Source organism: Scedosporium apiospermum (assembly GCF_000732125.1).
Source record: "Scedosporium apiospermum strain IHEM 14462 chromosome Unknown SEQ_SAPIO_0098, whole genome shotgun sequence".
Taxonomy (NCBI): Eukaryota; Fungi; Ascomycota; class Sordariomycetes; order Microascales; family Microascaceae; genus Scedosporium; species Scedosporium apiospermum.
In genome coordinates, this window is record NW_015971799.1 from 603,612 (window position 1) to 626,118 (window position 22,507).

Sequence of the window (22,507 nt, forward strand, 5' to 3'; positions counted from 1 at the left end):
ACATGCCAAGGTCTGCATGGTTAAAGGAACAGGAGACCCGATCAGCAGGGATCCACTAGGCTAAAGGTCACCAAGAGGTGGCGGCCATTGGCCAGAAAGATAAATCCTGAGGGAGAAAGAAGAATCAGGAGAGGCAAGCGCCTCAATTCCATGGCTTCCTAGCCACTTCCAGGTTGTAGTTACATAATGGCTCGAAACAACAAAATTACAGGCCATTTTCGGACGAGGTCTGGGTCTGCCGATCGCCGTTTCTCTTGCTATGAGAGGCGTGATTTTGTATGGCCCACGCACGCATTTCCGACACCCTGCGCTGCAGTACTGGTGTCCTTCATGCACAGTTACTTCGAAGACACTGACCGCAGGCGCCCAGGGGTCGGTCTGGAGGTGATCCGGGGTCCCAGCATCGTGGTCTCGTGGGTCGACTCGTTGGCATGGTAGACAGGTGTATCGTTTTCCAACTGTCAGCTCACCGAGGCCCAGCATTTGATAAGCTTTATTTGCCTTGGACTGATCGCGTCATTCTCTAGCTCATCGGTTAAGCGTCCGATAGGTTCTGCAATAATGTCTGCACCGTTGGCTTATCCTGGAACCACTCAAGCCAACGAGACTCTTCTGACACCAAGCTTGTCGACGGCGGCAATTGACGGTTCAGGATAACCAGGAGCTCCTGATTCGGGTGGCACCATATTCCCTTTCCGTTCTTTACCCTAATCCGGCTCTTCGATGTCCGCTTATGCTGCCTTGCCTAGCCGAGTGGATAATGAGGGCCGAGCGGAGACTAACCTTACTGAGCACAGACGAACTATCGGGGATGTCTGGAATGAGCATGGAGAACGCCACAACCAAACGACCCTAAGGCACAGAGTGTATCACAATTACAGAAAAGAGGTTGTCAAAAGGGGTCAAGCCTCTGCTGATCCTGTGAGGTGTAGGTGGTTGGCATGGACCTCGTATGGGCGGAACTTCGCTTTGCACACCACAATCTGCCTCAGTGATTTAGATGCTGTGACTGGTCCAAATGCAGTTTCATTGTGTCCTCCTCTATGTATATGTCATGTCGTGTCATTCAGACCTCCTATCCTCCTCATGCCAAATGCAGCCTAGTGTCTCCTTGACAATGCCGCTTAGACCGCCCTCCCCCAGGTAAATCCAGGTTCGTGGGGAAATATCACGCTACCCCGCCTCTCGATTGGCATCAACCACGACGACGAAGACAGGGATTGTAGTACACCTCAGTGGTGAAACTTCGGGGACGACAGGGGAACACGTCCGTGCTGGACACCATTTTGATCGGTGTATCTCCCAACAGGGCCAACCCATACCTCCAAGCGGATAGTGAGGCTGTCTGGATGTGGATAATGCATTGGCGCTAGCTGGACCCTGCATCAGTGGATTGCTTAAGCATGTGAAGATTGACTTACTTGTAGACTATTATTATTTCTCCCCTTGGAGACTACCATGATATCTGGCAAATAAGCCAGCTACCAACCACTTTGTGACAACCTCTGCGCATGCCCACCAATATTCGTTTGACATCAGTGATGGCATCAAAGACCGATTACCAACTTGCCTCGTTAGCTGCCGGGTTCACCCTCGGTTTCGGATTCCTGACGGTATGGGAGGCCATCAAGCAGACGCGCAGGAATCGAAACCCCACCCGTAGCGCCTATATCTACATGGTATGGGGAGAGATTGTCGCTAATCTCGCCATCGGCATCATCGGTTGGCTGTTTCTGGACGGAGTCTTGGGGCCGACGTACGTTCCACGGTGCCGTCTCTGCGAACCCGACGCTAACAACTCGATAGGGTCCCAGTGTTGTTCTTTATCCTCTTTTTCTGGGTCTTCGAAATCCAGTTGTTGATGCAAATTATCATAAACCGGATTTCGATTATTGCAGAGAGCCAGAAAACCGTCCAGATTGTGAAATGGGGGACCGCTTTGGTCATCACACTTATAAACATTGCTGTTTTCTGCATCTTCATTCCGTCTCATATGGTCCCACCTGTGAGCCCAACGTCAGTATAAATTTAGCCCCCTTTCCTAATACTCTCTCCCACTCCATCCTGACTAATTCGTTGTAGCTTCGTGGAGATCAATAAATATTGGGATCGTATATCCAAGGTGCTCATCTTGCTAGTCGATGCGGGTCTCAACTGGTATTTCTTGAGAATCGTCAAGGTTCGACTCGTGAGCCAGCATGGCTTGGCAAAATACAAGCCCCTGGTCGGCTTCAACGCAAAGCTAATGGTGCTCTCTATTTGCATGGATGTAAGGGCCTTGCTCCGAAAACCTCAGCGAGGACTAGCGCTAACGTGCTCAAAGGTAATGCTCATCGGCCTCATGTCCCTTAAGAATCAAGTCGTCTTCGTACAATTCCACCCTGTCGCCTACATGGTGAAACTCAACATCGAAATGAGCATGGCCTCACTTATCACACGGTTGGCGGCGGTTCGGCATAATGCAGACTTCAGCTCCCTTGCATACTCCGGGCCCCACCGCTCGCACACTGCCCAGATTACCGGAAACCGCAATGACGATATGGACCCCGAGTATTTTCAGGGCGCCAGCATTGAGCTACGGCGGACGGATGAAGAACTGGGGAAGATGCAGGGCGGAATCTGTCGAAGATTTGACGTGGAAGTTCGAATCGACTCGCCAAAGTCGGTGCCATCAAACGAGGCACGATCGTATGATGAGCCTAGCTCGAGGAGCTTTGGTAAAGTCGACGACGAGGTTACCTTGACGCACTAGCTTTATTGTGGCGGTTTGTGACGCCACGGGTGTGACGGAGCATGGCTGGCCCGAGATCTCTGTGGACAGATTAAGGAGTACATATCTCCGTCCGCTATGAGGTAATGAGAAGCAGGAAGGCTTCTCGAGGACAGAGAACATTATAGGTTATTCAACTACTGTCCCTACCATAATATCTAGCTACCATTCCATCTCTCTACTTAATGATAGTCATGATGCTAGTCCTTAAGCACTTAAACACAACCTCCCATTCACACAGCTCAAAAGTGGATTGCCGCTAGATCTCCAATAGAAGCCACAATCCCGGTCTGAGTTTATCTAAATGATTTGGAGTCAACTGCAGGTGGTTTTTACAAACCCCGTCATGCTTATGATTCATAAAAAATAAGGAAAAAAAAAGGAAAAAAAAAAGGGGAAAAAAAAAAAAAAGGGAGAGAGAGAGAGACTGTGATTAACGTACGGAGAAGTGATCGAAATTCATAACGGGTTTCGTGAAATGACTTGTTCCCGTCCGTTAGCTACTGAAAGGGTTGAGACTTGCAGCCATCGGAAGAGTGATTGAGGTTGCATGCCCCTGCTCGTGATCACGGAAAGCTGGACGCCGTGTGCGTCCTCAACCCGGTTTTCTCTTGTATTACCAGACTATTCCCGCGCCTGCAAATTATAGCCCGTCGATTGGGCCTTCCAGTTGCGGCCCGATATCTAACATAGGAAAAGCCTCTAAGCCTTTGAGAAATGGGCCATTGTCCTCATTCCAGATGTAGACCACGTCCAATCCATTAGGATTTGCCCAACCTTCTACTACAATAGCATTAGGAATCTTCCCGTAGTGGAATTGCGAAGATTTAAACTGTAACGGACGACCTATGGCTGTTGCATACTCTCGACTCAGCCATTGGAACATGTCCGTTTCAAGCGATAGATCAGGAGGTCCTGCTCCAACGGTTTCGTCCTCGGGATCATATAGGGCTGATGTTGATAATGATAGTGCGAGAAATTCCAGGTCTGGAGAATTGAGGATGGTTTTGAGGATTTGACACCTCCAGGCTCTAATATCCCCCCAAATAACCAGTAGTGATAGTTTTCGCAAGCCGGCAAATGTAAATTGCTCTTCTGGATGACGAAATTTGTTCAGAGATTGCTCTGTCGCGTCCGTGTCAACGTTCAAGATTTGTCCACCGTCTTCGTGGAATTCAATCGAGATGTTACGCAGCGACGGGATAGAAGACAGCGCAGCTAAACTGTCGCAGCATATCTCTATGTCCTGGGAACTAGCAAGTGAAAAGTTGTAGGTGAGTATGTGCCTATTGTCCGACCACTCTTCTATCAGTACACTTACGCAAAGGTTTGTAGCCCATGGGTATGTTGACAGATTTCGACAATTGCATCGTTCAGCAGAGACCATACAATCTCTAGGCCAGTAAAATGCCAATGGTCATAGTGCCTCCAACGCGCTTCCCTACGTGGATTCTCACTTTTCCAAGCAGAGCGTAGCGCTTCCACTCCGGACCGTGCGATGATAAAAACCTTGGTATAGGCCAGCTTGTTATCCTTAAGTAAGTAGCGACGCCGGTCGGGATCAGTGAGAAACTTGATATTCCTCGCATCCCAGCTTAGGCAGCGATAAAGCTGAGGTGTAAAGGCGGCTTTGAAAGCATGATTAACTAGGCAGAGCTGGCTCGAAGATGCAGGCGCGTATATCTGGTAAATAGATCAGCAGGTCTAGCCTGATTGTATTCTCAGAGGTAACGCACGTGGGATGCAATCTCCCGCAGTAGTTCGGGTATTCCGATCACAGCTCTCGCAGCCATCTTAACAAGTTGCTGAGGCTGTTACACCACATTCAAGGTGATACTTGAGCTGGGTGTTAAGTTGAAGAGTTGTGCGAAGCTTTGTACCAAGGTAATCAGGACAGAACTCCAATTTTACTACGACTGTCCTGTGCAGTCGCATTGCCAGTGCCAGTGGACTTGTTTACCCGACGATAGCGCCTAATTTTACTCGTTTCTGCCGTGCCTCACCGCTTTCTCGCTTATGTGGATATGTACCAAGTAACTCAAAAATAATGTCAGCCGTTGGCTGGCTCGGCCGTGATCCTTGTTCAACCGCCAAGAAACGGAGTACCATCGCTCCGACCCTGACAGCTGCGCCTGTGGCACAGCAGGATGCGAACTGGATTAAATCAAGCAACCCCTGGCTTGTCGCGGGGGCTGAGTTCCAAGATAATCTTCACTGGTTCGCGATCACGCGATTTAAGATCATCGCCCATCTCCTTTTACATTTTATTCAACTGTCTCGCAGAATCCCTCATTCTCCCCGACGGAAAATTCGACCCATCCATACCTACACGCTGAACGTGTCCAGCTCACGACCTACGCTCGTTCTACGACCACCAACCGCGTTTTATGGAGCGGCACCTGATGGACGGAAACCTGGCGTCGGAAAAGGCTTTGTTTCGACGGCGGATCAGGAGCCGAGCTGGGCCAGATGCGGTTATTTGGGCAGAGGCCATTTTACTCCTCTTAACGATAATATGGCTCGTCGCAGTGGTGGTGTCGGCCATGCGGACGCCTCCCCAGAACGCACAGCTTAGGCCAGCAAAGGCACTGATGAAGGCCGTCGGCCTGTTTTGGATATTGTGTGTTTCTCTGACACGACCTAGCTCTCTGCGCGTTGCTCCCTCCTAACTCTTATTTCTTTAGTGCGTTGACTCTTGTTCTTGCTTCCCTGGCGACTAAATTAGGCGCATATTACGCTTCCAGGGCGGAAGGCATCCATCAAGCCGATTACGCAGTGGAGCTAATCTCCACGTTCGTCTTCGAATTTGCGGTGGCGACTTTCGTCTCCGTCCTAGTAGAGCTTGCGATGTGCATCAAGCGTTCCACGAGGTACCAGACCCAGTCGCAGGACCAGCTACTCCGCTACATGGCCTGGGGCACCAGCATAGTGCTTGCCGGTCTTGCCTTGGCGCACTTCATTCCCGGAATAGATTGTGTTGCATCTGCCGATTGGAGGAGCAACGACAACGTGAAAATGGAAGACGCTGAGGACTTGAGGGAAATCCTGGGACTGGTTTTTGCCGTCCTAGCTTGGATCTCCATCGTCGTCGCTTATCCGGTTGTGTTTTTGGTTAACAAGAGCACCGATGAGCCTTACCGTGATGTAAGTTAAGAGTTCCAATATCTTTGGTTGCAAAAGAAAGGACTTCGCCGGGATTGACGTTAACATGGACGATTAGGCTTCCCAAACTGTGGTATCAATGAATTTCTATATCGCGGTTGGGGCCACAACCGGACTGGGCATTGCGCTCGCCCGGCTCTTGAAAGACGATCCCCTCCCCGTCTTTGTTGACCACCTTATTGAACTTACACTACGGATATGGCCATTTGTCATTGCTGTCCTTGGTGGATGTACTATTGGCTGTGATTCTGACTCTCTCTCTCCTACCCGCTGGTTGTCGCGAGGGAAAGGCTGGGAACGAGCTTAGTTAGATGTGTGTCGTTTTATATATTCCTTTCGATATTTTTAAGCAGTCTTCGTTCCAGCCACCGCCACCACCGCCATGGAATCCGTGAATAAGTACTACGAGCAAACGGTAGAATAGACCAGCCAGGAGTCAATGCAGCTAGATTTCGAGAGGAAGCCTGTGACGTGGCACTCGAAGTCTGGCAGGGCTGCTAGAATAATTGGCCAGCAACAATCTGGAGTTCTCGCCTCGCTGCCACGTAATGGGGGTTTTCCATTTCAGCTCACACCTGCAGTGACAATGCATGTGCTGTTTTATCTCGGCCTTTGCTCAGGCCCGGCTGCCGGAGACGATATAGTCTGACCTCCCAAATCATTCTATAATTTGGGAGTATTATGTCGCAGCATAGGCGTTGAAGTGCCACTTCGAAAAGCTAGCCGAGGCTAAAGGCGGCAGAAGATAGCCTTTCGTATCATTTAATGAATCTTGTGAGCCTAAAGTTTAGAGATGAACATGATTGAAATTCGAATCATCCTCCCTGCCACATCCTGTACAGCCTCATTCTCAATCTTTAGAGACCTGCCCCCTTGCATTCCACATCAAAGCGGCCATGCGAGTTGCTTCAGAAACGTTCTCTATGCCCAAATGCCCAAACTGGGTTCGCCATTTATCCGGGTCCATTTCGTTTTGGATAGCCACGGAAAGATCCTGCCAGCTCTTCAAACAACCGACCATTTGCTCCGTCATCTTACACGCACTGTCGTAGGACTCAGCAATGTGGTCGCGGATGAGGTGGAACCTCATGGCTTCGCAGATCATTATAACGACAAGGATCAACGCCTGGGCTATATCTTTATTGTCAGTGTTGATCTCTGGGGACGAAGATAGAGTGAGCGCGGCCTTTCGCAATGCCTGTTTCCCAAGGCGAACATCGGATATCTGCCATCGACGTGCGACAGTCATCAAGCTTGTGAAACTGCCATCAAAGTTCAAGGTGTCGGCTTGGTCAGGGAAAAGGTGACGGTCTCCGTTTCGGAATATGTACCATCTGTGCTCGCTGGTCTTGTCCTCAACCAGATAGAGGTTGTCCCGGCGAATCCTGAACCTTGTCCATGGTTTATCATCTTTCGATTTTACATGAACCACAACGTCAAAATATTCGGCCGGCGGGTTTTCCTGCGGCGGGAGGATCCCTTTGAACTCCCGGGCATGGTTGCGCAAATCTCTGATCCGATGTGATCGGTAGTATACTGAGCGGGTGCGGTAGATCCGCCCTCCTTTTAACTGCTTTCCGAAAGTCCTACGGCCGTTGAGGTGTGCAGAATTTACAAAGGAGGCCTGATTGGCTCTGGATCACCCAGACTTGAATTATCAGTTGATCCGTCCGGTGGGATGTGTGGGAGTTGGTCCGCCTCATTTTTACTACAAAATCATAGGATGAAGAATACGCTGGAGCACATCTGTGCCCGTTATAATAACAGACCCTACTCAAGTGGTGTATCAGCATGCAGTCCTATCCCAAATCTGAGTATGGCAGCACTGTTGGGCGAGGTGTCGGATATCGACCATACAGCGGTAACAGTGAAGAATTGATTTTCCGATGATAGTCCTCGAGATGCCCACACTAACAGTCTTGCATGATCACGGGGTGATGCACTGTGAGTTGGAAGTTGTGCTACCAAATGATGAGCAGGTCGGACTGGCGCTCTATCAGATACTGTTTGCGAAGTGTACAGGGGGAGTTGGTCCAATACTGGCGGATACCAAGCGTACGTGGCCACATTCCCAAGACACGAAGATCCTCATCAAATCATTGGCGCTCTTCAACCACTCCGGCTTGCATGATATCCCCTAACGCATTTGAACCTATAACTTCTTGAAGAGAAAATGAACAGTCTCCTAGCAAATGGCCCGGCAGAACTTCCCAACCTTGCGATCCATTCTCTTAGACGCGCGGCGGTGCATAATCCCAAGAAATACTCTCCTGAGTCCTGACTCGGATAAACGGCTTTCCGACAACGAACGCGACGAAATTGCAAAGAAACTCAATCACAGGCGCTAGAATTTGTATGGAGCCCTTTACGTATGTCCACAACAGGGTTTCTGCTTCTTCGATACGATCTAGGTCAGGTGTCAAGTTAATATAAATGTTGTCTAAGATTTCGCGCGCCAAGATTTTACTTTTACTGCAGGGAGTCGTATCTTTCGAATCACAATCCTTGCAGCTATTGCGCTGTGCCAGGGAACCGCTGTGAGGACCCACCCTTCTCGAGCACGTTGGCAAGGCGGCTAGGATGATAGGTCCTCTTGTCCGTCCCTGCTTGCTGACGTCAAGGGACGAGCAAGGCGCCAAGATGCCGATCATGGCTGCACCGGACCGGACGGCACGCGACGTTGAGACCCGTAGGGCCACAGCCTCCTGGCTATCTGCCTTGGCATCTTGACGCCGAACACGAGGATCGACCAGGATGGTATTTAAACAATTTTTCGTCCACGCCCCTGATTGCCTTGTTTGAAGACCGATGTCCTGGAACCATTAGTTTAACCTTTGTGAGCCTCATCCTTTTTTTAATGCGGTTCGTTTGCTGCCATACTCTCATTCTGCGGCCCTTCTGCCAACGGCAAGCAATGGTCCCAGGATGTCGGTTAAAAGGGACGGAAACGTAAAATGGGTTGATGTATGGGCACCTTTTCTCCCGTTGCACTGCTTTTTTCTTACTCTTTATTTGTTTATTTCCTTTCTCCTCCGCTTTGGCTGACTTGACACTCCCAGGGCCTGAGGGGACTGGCTTCCCTTTCCGTCGTCATCACCCACGTTGCGCGCGCCTTCGATACCGATCTCTTTAACCCCGCCGTGTCCGAGAATGGCGCGACTCGCTTTCTACAATGGCCGCTTATCCGCGTGCTCATCCAGGGCCGCATCGGCGTGGCCATCTTCAGCATGGTCACGGGCTACGTGTGCGCCCTGAAGCCCATCCGCCTCAGTCGACAGGGGAACTGGGAGGCGGCCCTCAAATCGCTGTCGAAATCCGCAATCCGCAGGGTTCCGCGTTTCGTTCTCCCCACCACCGTCGCCACGTTGCTCATATGGCTCGTCGCCCAGTTCAACGCCTTTAATGTTGCGAAACACTCCGGGAGCGATTGGACTGTTCGAACGAGCCCGCCGAGTCTTCCCACCCTCTGGCAGAGTTTGAACGATCTCTGGATCAACATTATCAAGACATGGACGGAGAACTACAACTCCTACGACCCAAATCAATGGACCCTCATGCCGCTGCTTAAAGGCAGCATGTTAGTATACATTTTCATGATAGTTACGACTTGTCTGCGCCCAGCATACAGGATGCTGGCTGCCATGACTATGTGGTGGTATTATTACCTGGACAACGATGGTATGTCGTGTGCACCTGGCGCTCGGAGCTCGCGTTCCCTGCTAACAGGAGATAACAGCCCCTTTTGGTATGCAGTTCTTCTGGGGTGTCTTCCTCGCCGACTTTCAAAACCTCCCCTTTGCAAATAACATCCTTACCGCTCGACCCATCCTTTGCCGCGTCATCTCCGTCCTATGCATGGCTGCCGGCTTTGCCATCGCCTCTCTTCCCGAATATAATACAGAGTGGACTGCATGGTCCAATAACCTGCGTATCCTACTCGACTCTGTTCTTTACCCCGGCTCAGATTACGCTCGCTTCAGCACCACGTTGGGGTTGCACCTCATCTCCCTTGGCATACACTTTAGTCTGTCTCTGCAAAGCTTGCTGAGCAACAAATATTTCTTGTGGTTAGGGAAGCAGTCGTTTGCCGTCTACCTCCTCCACGGGCCAATCCTTCGAACTGTGCTATGCTGGATGCTTTTTGGCTTCAGCGTCCCCGCCGACCACGTTAATGACGAAGGCGAGACGGTACCGACTAATTTCGAGCCTGTGGGTGGGCTAAGACTTCTCATTTGCTTCGTAATATGGCTCCCGCTCAACTATGCGGCTGCTATTGCTTGGACCAACTACATAGACCCATGGTGCGCACAGGTAACGGAGAAGTTTGTCGCCTACGTCAAGGAGGACACGGACGGGCTTCTCGGGGTGGAAAGGCGGCCCAAGGCATTTGATCCGAGAGCAAAAGCAGGAGAAAGCTCTTCAATAGCATAGGCGCGACGGTTCCCCACATTTCTTGTATAGCATGTTTTAATAGAGTCACTAATGCTGAGCATTAAGTCATAGTTTATTGATACAATTGCATCTTCTTTCATATTTAATGTTTCAATCCAAACTCAGCCTAACACTAGATCGCTTCAGGGCACTCGAGTTGGAGTTATAGGTGCCTGCCATGTGATAAGTACCATCCGAGCTGCTTTAACCTACCAATCTTTACGTTGACTAGATAACATTCTATTATAGTGAGATGGTGCGGATCATACGCATGAGTGAATATGGACGTGTGTTGCGGGTTCTTGCGCTGGAATAATATGTGTAAAGGTGACTTGGTACGGAAATATGCTGTTCCACGCCGGCAAGCTCAAGGGTGTATCCCTTATTTCTTTCTTTTTCAGATCTAAGAGCGGGTTCTTTATGGGGTTAGTCTTCATGGTCTTACCAGATATGAGTTTCGCGTTCCTTTTGACATCAGCCTACACCTGGTACAGACGTTTATCCGAATTTACACACCCAGTCGGTATTGGAGCGCCTATGAGTCCTGAAGCATGCTTGCCGCATCTCCTCGATATCATCCGCAAAGGTGAAAATGTGGCTCGCCTTCACACACCACATCAAGCCCCGCCTCTAACATAACACGAGAACTTCAAAGGCCCTCATTTCTACACTTAATCCCACCTGACGGAATGCCCAGCAACTAGCACGCGGACCCCTTTACCCCGTTCCCCCGCAGGTTCGTCCGGTCATCGATTCGATCCCAGTGGTGCGGATGGACCATCTTAACCGACAGTAAATTTTCCGGATCCGCCACAGATTAATTCACTATAATAACCCGGGACGTTCGCGAATATAATACAGTCCATGATCTAAGAGTGCCGGGGTACGATTAAAAATCAGGTGAATGATAGACGCACACTTGTGACTAGTTCAGTGGCGGTTTTCTCTAAGTCCTGATCTCCAAGATTGCTATCCTACCCTGTTCAACGTTCTGAATTTAAGCAAAATTTCAAAAAAAATGTTTTCGAAGCTCGTCTATATTCTAGCTGCTCTAGGCCCGGCGCAAGTCTTGGCCCAAGAGAAGGCTGCTCCAGCCAACTGCGAGGCGGTCCAAGTCCCAGATGCATTTGAGCCCGTCACTCAACTTCCCAATCCATTCGAATTCTTCGATGGCTCCGCTGTTGAAACGAAAGATGACTGGGCTTGTCGTCGAGCCGAAATCCGCGCCGTAATCGAGAAGTACGAGCTCGGAACTAAGCCGCCCAAGCCCGAAGAGTTCAAAGCCACGCTCTCAGGCAATACCATCAAGATCGACATCACCGACAATGGCAAGTCTATCTCCTTCTCGGCATCCATCCGACTTCCCTCCGGCTCGGGCCCTTTCCCCGCCGTGATCGCCCTCGGCGGCTCCTCCATCCCCATCCCCAACACCGTCGCCGTCATCACATACAACAACGAACAAATCGCCGCCACCGATCCAGGGGGCAGGGGCCTCTTCTACCAGCTGTACCCGACGGAGATCGGTGGCCTCATGGCGTGGGCTTGGGGTGTGAGTCGGATCCTTGACGCCCTCGAGTCTCTAGGTGCCGAGGCGACCAAGATCGACCCGACAAAGATTGGCGTCACGGGTTGCTCTCGTAACGGCAAGGGGGCCCTGATGGCCGGAGCTTTCGATGACAGGATCGCGCTTACGCTACCGCAGGAGGGTGGCTCTGGCGGTCCTGGATGCTGGCGTCTCGCGGCTGACATGAAGAGTCGGGGTATCAATGTCGAGGACGGGCCTCAGATTGTTACTGGAGATCAATGGTTCGCGCCCGTATTCCAAAACTATGTCAAGGAGATCGCAACACTACCCCATGATCACCACCAGCTCATGGCACTGGTCGCTCCCCGAGGTCTCTTGGTCATTGAGAATAGTGGCATTGATTACTTGGGCCCATGGAGCTCGTATGGATGTTCAATGGCTGCTCATACCGTGTACGAGGCCCTCGGTGTCAAGGATCACTTTGGCATCTCTCAGGTTGCGCATGGAACGAGCCACTGCTCGATGCCATCTTCCCAAAATTCAATTGTGGCAGCATATATGAACAAGTTTCTCCTGGGAGGATCTGGCGAAACAGATGTCTTCGCTACTGATGCTGACTGGGAATTCAAAGCGAGTGAGTGGATTGGGTGGACTACACCAGAGCTATCTTGAAACATATCCCGAGCTCCAAATGAATGCCTTATCGCCAATAAAACTCCTCGTATTGTCGTTAATACCTCATCCGCATTGAGTGGTAATGAACAAGATAAACATCCAACCATGGGTTAAGCCCTTCCTTGCTACTGCGCAACCCGAACATCCACGATCTCCCCCTTAGACATAGCTTTGATGTCCTCAAACACATCCTCAATAGGTGTTACAAGCGCGTATCCTTTGTTAGCCCTCTGAGGGCTCTGTCCAGTAAACACAAGCCCAATCAGTTGGCCAAAAGCATTGAAAACCACTGCTCCAGAATCACCACAGTCAGCAAATGTGCTTCCCGATGAGCCGGTGTAGCCAACAAAAACAAACTCTGACGACGGAATGGTCTGCATATGCCGATCGTGTTTGATTTTACACTTCAATTTGAACTCGCTGTAACGCCCGGCCGTCTGTTTCGTACGAGCGCCCACCTTAAACGCCTTATCCCCGACTTCCATCTTCCAGAGAGAGGCTTGTCCTTGTGGCCGAAGATTTGTAGAACACCCCACTTGTACGGGATGGTGGTTCCGGCTTGCATAGGCCTTGTTCCAAGATGGTAAGCTGGGAAGGTCATTCGTTCCTTGTCGTTCTGCGGGAACCCGAATCAGCGCCCAGTCCAGGCGCTGGTTACGTTGCGATCGGCGGTTAAACCCCGACCCATAGAGAAGCGAACCAAAGACATGCTTTCCAGTGTCGAAGAACTCCAGCTTAGATTTAAGCTCGGCATCGACCAAGTCAAGATCGGGTCCCCCATGCTGCGTGTCGAGGCCTATGAGTTCGGGTGGTAACGGAAGATCACTCTCCATTGCGTTTTTCAAAGCACGAACAGTCGCGTTATGCTTTGGTCGAGACGGCGACTCAATATGCAGTGGCTGGGGCGCAATGTCGGGACCAAAGCCATGCCAATCCGTATGCCACAGTTGGGAATCATCGTCTGGGATTGCTATAGATGAAGAGGCAGCGTGCTGGTCGACAGAAGCACCGCCCGGGACCTCGGAGTCTCCCTCATGGTGTCTTTGGCTAGGAAGGGCGGTCTCGATCTCAAATCCTTGGAAGCATGGCCTGACCACGTGATAGTTTGTGAGGACAACACGCTCCCATGTAGAGGAATCGCGAGGGAGAATTTCCAGGTAGCATCCCACTGTCCCCAAGGCGGGATTACACACCTTACCATCGTTTCGGGTAAGGTAGGTTGCAGCGCTAATGTCGTCTCCAAGATCGACCGTCGTCTTGTAGTTTTCGTCAATGACCAGATATCCGGCGGGTTCGATTGGCTCGTGGAGTTCGAATCCATATTCTTCCACAACATTATGTTCCATATGGACGGTGAGCTTGTGGCGAAGATTGCCGAGATCAAGGCCCTCGAGATATGTTTCGATTTGACGGATGACCGGGGGCCAGCTGATTTCAGGCGAGTTGTAATCCATGGAGATGTAGATGGTGATCGGGTTATTGTTTGAATACTCAGAATAGCCCAGGCGAAAAAGTCCGATCGCCGTTATATCCCCACTTGTTGAATCGAACGACTCTAGGATTTCATATACCTGGTCTTGAATATCAGGCCAAGCTTCCTTGAGCTGAGGGATGTGTTCCACGACGTCGAGATACTTGGCTCGGGTTAACTCGGGCGCCAACATCTCCACGGCGATATCGATAGTAGAACCGGAAGCTTGGACACGATTATCGATAGACTCTTTCAACTCGCGAACCACTCTGGGCCAGGTGTCTTCAGAGTCTTCCCGCCATGGTGCTTCGATCATGAGCGTTGGTTGAGAGGTGGATGGCATTCCTGGTACATGGCGTACGACGAAGTCAATGTCAACATCGGCTTCTATGTCGTTTGGGTCGATACCGTGCTTTTCCAGTATTCGATCGGCCTCTGTCACCATGAACATTCCGAATTCCTTGTTTATCTCGGACGTCTGGCGGTCGAACGTTGTCTCCAAGGGAAGGGGTCGGAGGGGGGGAGCGCCCACGCGAAATCGAACCGACGAGATGCCAAACGTTCCGAGGGCACTACCTCCAGATGACGAGGCCTGTGACCTCCGAGAACGAGAGTTTTCCGACGAAGGGGGCGTTGGGAGGCTGCCCTCACCTGCTTGATGGTGCGACATGATTCCGTAGAAATGTAGAGGTATTGGTTTCGATGGAATTGTGATCAGAATGGATGATTTTGATGGCGAATGTCGAAGAGTCGGAGAGATTGAGGATAGATCGGGATGGGTGCCAGAGGAGGAGAAGAAGAAGAAATAGTTTTAGAGTGCGCAGTGCACTTCACATGCTTCGAAATTCGAACTAGGCAATTACGAAGGCCTCACTAGCATCAAGAGATGGAAAGACCATTCGGCCAATTTTATTAGCTAGTAATCCACCTTGCCGGTCTACGCGCCCTTCAGGTACACCTTCCCTTTATATTAGGCCCTAAAATATAACCCATCTCCTCCTCGGCAAGGCCAGGTTCCTCTAGTCTCTCGAGTTCTTGGGTCGGTCCGCTCTCGCCCTCGCAAAACAGCATGAGAGCCACTCGAGGACCCACGGCTGAATACCAAGAAAGCATGTGATTCCATTCGATCACTATACCTTGCTCTCATGGTATTCGAGGGACTCGGGAAGCCACTCGCGGTATATTTCTGGAGAGACAGACGTTACTCCAGTTGCGCGAGGGAGAGTGGTGTCTCTCTCGGTGTCTCGAGAGAAAGTAAAGATCTTGACGGTCTCGCCGTTTCCAATCAGTAAATTCTAGATAGTCTCGACTGGCTTGACGGCTCCATGGTGATCTGCCAGTCATACTTCCTTTCAAAGTCCACGGAGCGGTGGTAGCATAGATTCTACACACTCCCCTGCATCCATTACCCTCTCCACAAGACGCCTTTGGCATTGAAATCCTCCACGTCATTATATCTCTGCCAGAGACAATAGAATAATAGATAGACTGAAAGAATATTATATAGTGACTATCAGTCCAACAAATCACAGGATCTAAGGGGATAATGCATTGTGTGCCAAGTGCAGCCTCTTCATACTTCCCTAAAATATCAAGTATGCTAATGAAACCTTGAGAACCATCAAGATTATTTGATCGAATGCCTTACTAAGTTGTAGGATAATTTATTGTGTCTTCACATATTGGAAGGTTAAACCTAATTTGAATTTGCAAAGTATCAAGACATGTAGTTTTCTGCTCACATCATACTAATTTTATTATATCTTCCGAGGCACACCTCGCCTCCTCTCTATCCCATGAAGTTGGGTCGTCTATACTTTAATTCCAGCTGTGGTGGTTACTAGAGTGTCTGGAAACTTCTCTTTCCTTTATTTGCTTTCGTGCGTGTCTGTCTGTATCCTGAGATGAGGACTCCCTCCCCCCCCCCCCCAAAAAAAAAAAACCAAATTTACTGCAGCCTCTTCTTGTTTGGGCCTTCTGCCGTGTGTTTGCCTTCCCACGTTTACGCCTTCCGTTGTGTAGTTTTTTTCCAGAACCTTCCTTATCAGGTGCACCTCCTTGTCTCCGCCTTCCTTAGTTTCATCCTCCCCAGGTTTGCACCTCCTCTCTACTTATAATCAGTAGCAGTTTCATAGCAGAGTCTAAAGGCCTCTCTCGAAGCTCTCCCCATCACCCTCACCCTCTTCCAGAGTGGACCTAGAGTCATTTCTTCTAACAATTCCCGCCAACCAACTTCGATCATGTCTCATCAAGAGTTTGTCCCCATCCTATTAGCTTCCCACAATTTCGGTCATACTAATAGTCCCCGTTTTGCAGCTCAGAGATGCATACGTTCTCGGCTATTCCAGGAGGAGAGTCGCTTGACTCCGTCCTTGGGGATGAGGCTTGTCAAAGATTACGCGGGCTTTACCTGAGAAGCGGTGACTCACTACGGGCCATGCTCTCAGGTGAAGCTCAGACTGAGCCCGTCCTGGACTATATCACCGACCTTGAAGTCCGACGCGAGCTTCTATCTGACTTTCTCCGGTTTATCAATGAGAACGCGCAAGCCCAGGATTGCGTGGGGCTAGATGCGGCTATGTTCGCCATTTATATGATTGCTCCACTTGATCATATAAAGGCCCAGCTAGAGCAAATTAGAGGGGCATGCTTTGGTCTTGGAACTCGCAGTCCAGCGGCCCAGATTCTTAGTCGAGTCGATTTATTCCATCGTTGGGCCAGGCGGGCAGTTAGGGATTGTATGTCTGTTCAATTCGTCGACAAACCAGGTTCCATCGTTCAAAGACGTCTGACTTTCTTCAACTATAGTTGTTCCCAGAAGCGGATCTCGATCAAGCTCATCCTCGCCGGGATCAAGTCACAGGACACGAAGCCAGGAAGCTGCCGAAAGAGTATGTTTTCATCACACCGCCACTACTAGGCGCCGCCGCCAGGTATAAAATAACATTCCCGTCTAGTGTAAGGACCGGGACAATCGAAAGTGTGTCCTGACCGGCGTGCAAGACCCCGAAGCAGCCCATATCTTCCCGTTCGCGACTGCGGCCAATGCTAACTTCGGAGCGATGGAAAACATACTGTTCATGTTCTGGCCAGAAGACATGGTACAGACATGGACTACGTTATTCAGAAACTGGAACGTGACTGAGTCCCCAAAAAACCTCGTTTCCCTCAACCGCCAAGTCCGCTGGTGGTTTGACCACTGTCGACTGGCGCTTAAGCCACTGCGCAAAGACGAAACTGGCTCCATTGTCATCCAGTTCCATTGGCTTAAGAAAAATGCTCTGAGGCCTGACACATGCCTACATGAACCTGGCCAAGCGATCTCCGTGGACAATATCCTGGCTACTGCAGGCCTTTCGGATAACACGGCTTGGGGAGAAGAAGGACTTGCTCGCAGAGAGAGCGGACTCCGAATTGAAACAGGCCAGACATTTGTCCTTAAGACTGACGACCCGGAGAATCTCCCAAGCTTCGAGCTCTTGCAGCTCTCTTGGGACCTCCTTCGCATCGCTGCCATCTGTGGAGCGGCGGAGAGTGATGATATGGTAGTGGATGAAGAATATTCGGAGCTCAGCCAGTGGGAGCTCCTTGAGCCAGATTCCCAAAGTGATTGAGAAAGGGTTCTCTCGCCGTTTGGGTGCAGAGTGCAATCGGCATCTCAAGGAGCCGCATGGGAAAGGCCGCAGCCACAGCGAAGCCAGGGAAACGACACACCGAGCCTCACTTACACGCATATAAAGGCAGAAGGGTTCCCACGATCATGGGAGAGGGGGGACTTAGGCAGTTGGACAGTTTTGCTCTCAGTACGAAGGGGAGCGCATTCGACTCTAGGTGATCAGTCGTTTCCCCTAATTTCGAGAGTTGTTTGGCATGCGTCATTCTTTTATTCTTCTTTTCAATATCATGCTTCTCTTTTTACATTACTACTGTCTCCCTTGCCTGTGGCGCTGGGGGATGCAGATTCCTAAGGGCCATTAAGTCCCCGACGTCCTGCGAAGCCATCACGACCATTCCTAGGCCATTGGACCATTTCTCGATGTTGGGCAACATCTGGCTTATGCACACCTACAAAAGGTTGGGTATACACAGTCAGCCTTGGGTTGCGTTGCTCGGCTGCGGGGTTGTTAGGGGTCGCGTTCTAGCAGGGTTCTTATAAGTTATCTTACGACAAGACGAATACAGCATATCATTGATGTGAAGCGATGAAGAGGAAGAGTGTCTCTAGTATTAGGATTATAATAACGTAGCCCGTGTCACCTGTCCACAGGCAGCAACAGCTGCAGAAGCCACTCTACCTTGAGATAGTTAAAGCCTGGGCTAGAGTATGCTCAACTCGGAAGTTTCCTTCTGGCGCATATTGCGCAGCTGCGCAATACTTGGAGTCCGCAGCCTGGTACAGCTATACAAATATCTTCCACCAAGCACCGGAATTTCTTTGAAATTTTCTCGGTGCAACTCCCTCCCTCGTCGATATACAGTACATTATCAACTCGAAGAGGTGTCAAGTCTGGTCACGATGTGCTATTTTGACCAGAAGCGGTGGTCTTGTGGCTACTGGCGATGGAGTCACTTTCGCCAACACTGCCCGAAGGAGTATCGGAAGGGAGAAACATGTGGTCTTAAACTTGTTCACTCCGTTTTCGACGAACCCAACAAGTGCAGGCTATGCCATGACATTGAAAAGAAAAAGCGACGTCGCGATAAAATGTACCGTGATATCGCTAGATGGGAGAGGGAAGGGAATCGCGCGTCCTCAATCGAAAGGGTGCGACGAGAAGTTGCCGCTGTCGAGCGCCAGATGATAGATATGACGACTGATCACTGGAATAGAGTCCGTGGTGTGGACTATCTACCTCCAACGGCTCTTGCAGTGGACGAACAGTGGCGTCTTTTGAATAAAGACATGGTGGGCCCCGAAAAGAAGCAAGGAGAGGCCGACAATAACCCTTGCACAAAACCCGACTTCCCGAAAGGCTCTCTGCCGTCTCGAACACGACCGCAAGCTGGTCTATCATCGCCGAGCAGTCTAAGTACCGTGGACACCACTGGGCCGCCTCCTAAGCCGCGAACCAACCGAGAACTTGCTATCACAAATTTTCCATATCACGGTATAATACGGACCAACAAGGAGCAACACTTGTCAAGACATTACTGACTATGTGTAGGTTTCCATCGTGATGACTCCGATTTCTCAGGGCTAGAGTCCCGATCACCGGCGACGCCGTTCGACTTGAAGAGAGAGGAAGACCCACAAAAGTCCTCACCACAAATCTGCTCTCAGCCAACAGAGTCGGATGGAAGTACTTCCGACCCTGAAGACGAAGAGTCCCTTCCTGAGTCCCTATTGCTAGGCGATCCCATTGTCGGGGCCTTGAGAGAGCTACATTCCAACGCCTTATTACAAAACGTCAATGTTATCACGGATTTCGTAATGCGGGACAGCCACCAAGGGCATAGAGCGGCTACAAGTGGGAAAGGGAAAGGGAAAGGGAAAGAAAAAAATCCGCCTTCCTCAACTACTCAATCTGCTAGACTTGGAGCTCAATCTTCGGGTGAAAGACAAAGCCCAGGGCACAATAAACGGACCAGAGGAAACGGGTACGGAGATGATAATGGAAACGAGGAAAATGACAGTCGAGATGGTCAAAAGAACGACGGGACGCTGATTTGTTTGGAAATGGGCGAAGTTTCTCGGCGATTTGCCTGTCCGTTCTACAAAAAGGATAGAGAGAGGTACAAAGACTGGCGGCCATGTCGCGGTCCGGGTTGGAAAACAGTGCATCGCGTGAAGTGAGTACTTCACACGAATTGCTTGTCGTCTATTGCTGTCCCTCAACTAACTAGTCATCTATCTCCAGGGAGCATATTTATCGCAATCATACAATCCCGGTCCACTGCCCACGCTGTCTTGTCACCTTTCCATCCCAATCCGGCCTGAGTGATCACCTCAGACAATTTGGTTCCACGCCATGTCCTCTTAACCCGCCGAGAACCTTTGAGGGTTGCTCAAAGGAACAAGAGACACAATTGCGTTGTCGGAAAAGCCAAGGACTTTGCGAGGAAGGGAAGTGGAAGAAGGTGTTCTCGATACTCTTCCCCGATGTGCATGAGAATCTGATACCGTCGCCATGTAAGGTCACATCTTCAATGTCCCAACAACCACGGAACACTGACTATTCCCGTCCATGTGTAGACTATATCCAGGACGACACCTTTGAAGCTATCCTCGAATGCCAACAACACCTCCAGCACGCAACACACCGGCGGGTCCGACGACGCCTCGACAACCTGGATTTAGACTCTCAAACAAGAGAGCAGGTGTCTATCATTGTGACGGAGGAACAGGCTATTGCGTTTCAAGAGTATCTTCAGCGAAGACGGCTAGATCGGGGGCGGAGTGGGTGCAATTCTGAGGAAAACTCCGCCTCATCGAGTATCGCTGAAATGAGCCAGGACTCGGCGGATGCTAGGCGGCGGTCAACGCCGAGCCCTGATCCTCTATCTCGAGGCGAACCGGCCGCCAGGAGCAGCTCGCAAGAAAACTACTGTTCCTCCACTGGCTTCGGAGTCGGGCACAGTCTTGAATGGCAGGGTCCTCAACTTGACATCAATGCTACAACAGAAGCACCACTAGCAGGATCAAGTTCCCCTTGGCAGATTATTGGCTCTGAGGGACAAGGACCTCCCGATCACCAAGCTCCAGATGACGCAGACCCACTTACCCACACGGATTTTACTGATTTGTTCACGGAGGACGATCTGGCTGATTTAGGGTTTTTTATCTTGGAAGCGGATATCCAGAACGCTGCTGAGCATAGCAACAGCTAGTCGAACCTGACTAAATCTTGAGCCTGTTGCTGTCCGATTCTATTGATGCCTGATTGGATCCATAGCACGTTCGGGCATTCTTGATCTTTCCAGCTTGTGTCATCTTGTCTTAACTTGCCAGAGTGAAGATTCATTGGGAACTGCTATACCAATGCGGCGTTCACACGGATATATTTGACTTTGATAGTAGTATGACACTCAGAAAACACTTTACAAGTACACATGCTTCATTTCCCATCTTATTGGGTGGTTTGTCTTTGCGTGAGCGTCCGACTTGGTCAGTTTGGGGCTAAGATTTCGTGTCAAGAGTGGAAATTCCGGCGAACAAATCTGCCGAGGCAAGGTGAACCCAATGACCCCAGACGTTGGACTAGGGTGAATAAGACAAGCACGCAAAGTTCATCTCTCAATCCCACGTCGTTTTAATTTTCCATCCTCCGTGAACTATTACTACTTGTCAAGGAGTGTTTATCAATTAATCCTTCTGGGGTCGGAGTCCCTCATGTAGGTGAAACCGCCAGCCGAGCCAGATCGACGGGCACCGTCAGGCTGCTGGTAAATACGGCATTAATGCCTATAAGTTATGGGGCTATGGGGCTCAAGTGCTTGAGGCGAGCTGTTCCGTTGCTAGATCTAGAGCCGCCATATTAATTATTGCGAGGGTACTAAACAAGGACGAACCGAAAGGTCGAGGGGTCGCCAGGAGATGACCGTAAATTTGAACAATTTGCAGCATGACACGCTTCGATATTGAAGCTGCTCCAGCCGGAAAGATCAAGAGGAGGAAATTAAAAGTACGCAGGAAGCTGCCACGGGGACACGGAGACAGAGAGACACCGCATTTGCTTCATCCTTTTTCCGTGCTTCAGAGGAAAAATCCTGAAAACAATAAAGACTGGCTTGGCGCCCAGCGTTTTCACTTTCAACGCATGGAAATTCCTTTTCTTCTTCCCACTCTTTGTCGACCGGATTTCGCTCAGCCCCCTTCAAGCGCCCCACCAGCGCATTCCGCAGCGACGCACCCCAGACGAGAAAAACCCCCACGAACCTGCCAAGCCAGGCTAAGATGTCTCAAGGGAAGGGATTGCCTCCCTACCTTAGCCCTAGAAGAGCAACTCCGCGCAGAACCAAGGGCGAGCGCAGTCCGGAGGGAAGCAAAGAGCGACTCAGGCCTAGCATTCGCAATCCATCTGACCCTTCCAAAGTCCCAAGGTTGCCTCACGATACCATGCTAATTGGCGGTTTAGCCGCAGTTTAACGACGACTTGTGGTGATAGCTTGCTTACTTGCTTGCTTGCCCTTCCCGTTCGTCTGGCTGAAGGGATTGAGGATTGGGTTCCTTGCCGGAGCGTTTCGGGCACCCCTATCAGCCGAATAAGCCACCAAACAGCCAGGCCGTCTCACATCTACCAAGCAAATGCACTGCATTGACACTGTTGATGGGTCTCAGCCCGCTTTTATCCCGAAATTTCATCCCGTCTCTTGGTGGACCTCGCAAAACCAAGATTCTATATCCGCTAGAGCAAAAGAAAGTCGCTCGTGGCAGAGCTCATCCTTGCACTCGCTCCAGTGGCAGACCGAGCACAACCAATCGAGAGATTCCACGGATGGCTCCTTGGCCAGGGTAAGAAGCCATCTCTCGACA

At 50.5% G+C, this 22,507-nt stretch overlaps 4 protein-coding genes and 2 pseudogenes across 4 annotated transcripts; 5 read left to right on the forward strand and 1 right to left on the reverse strand.

Annotated features, from left to right (window-relative positions):
* Window positions 1–1,541: 1,541 nt before the first annotated feature.
* Window positions 1,542–2,752, forward strand: SAPIO_CDS5325 (uncharacterized protein; the record flags this gene model as incomplete). The annotated part of the gene is made up of 3 exons (XM_016787676.1): window positions 1,542–1,756; window positions 2,083–2,269; window positions 2,324–2,752. The coding sequence occupies 3 exons, from the start codon at window positions 1,542–1,544 to the stop codon at window positions 2,750–2,752; spliced, it is 831 nt and encodes a 276-aa protein (XP_016642691.1).
* Window positions 2,753–5,313: 2,561 nt separating this feature from the next.
* Window positions 5,314–5,923, forward strand: SAPIO_CDS5326 (uncharacterized protein; the record flags this gene model as incomplete). The annotated part of the gene is made up of 2 exons (XM_016787677.1): window positions 5,314–5,390; window positions 5,455–5,923. 2 exons carry the CDS (start codon window positions 5,314–5,316, stop codon window positions 5,921–5,923), a joined length of 546 nt encoding a protein of 181 aa, XP_016642692.1.
* A 2,934-nt stretch (window positions 5,924–8,857) lies between these two features.
* SAPIO_CDS5327 (uncharacterized protein) lies at window positions 8,858–10,363 on the forward strand (the record flags this gene model as incomplete). Its single annotated transcript, XM_016787678.1, has 4 exons — window positions 8,858–8,881; window positions 8,992–9,509; window positions 9,561–9,610; window positions 9,669–10,363. The coding sequence occupies 4 exons, from the start codon at window positions 8,858–8,860 to the stop codon at window positions 10,361–10,363; spliced, it is 1,287 nt and encodes a 428-aa protein (XP_016642693.1).
* Window positions 10,364–11,381: 1,018 nt separating this feature from the next.
* Window positions 11,382–12,560, forward strand: SAPIO_CDS5328 (annotated as a pseudogene; the record flags this gene model as incomplete).
* A 128-nt stretch (window positions 12,561–12,688) lies between these two features.
* On the reverse strand, window positions 12,689–14,704 carry SAPIO_CDS5329 (annotated as a pseudogene; the record flags this gene model as incomplete).
* Window positions 14,705–18,739: 4,035 nt separating this feature from the next.
* SAPIO_CDS5330 (uncharacterized protein) lies at window positions 18,740–20,862 on the forward strand (the record flags this gene model as incomplete). The annotated part of the gene is made up of 3 exons (XM_016787679.1): window positions 18,740–19,142; window positions 19,200–19,502; window positions 20,228–20,862. 3 exons carry the CDS (start codon window positions 18,740–18,742, stop codon window positions 20,860–20,862), a joined length of 1,341 nt encoding a protein of 446 aa, XP_016642694.1.
* Between the last annotated feature and the right edge of the window lie 1,645 nt (window positions 20,863–22,507).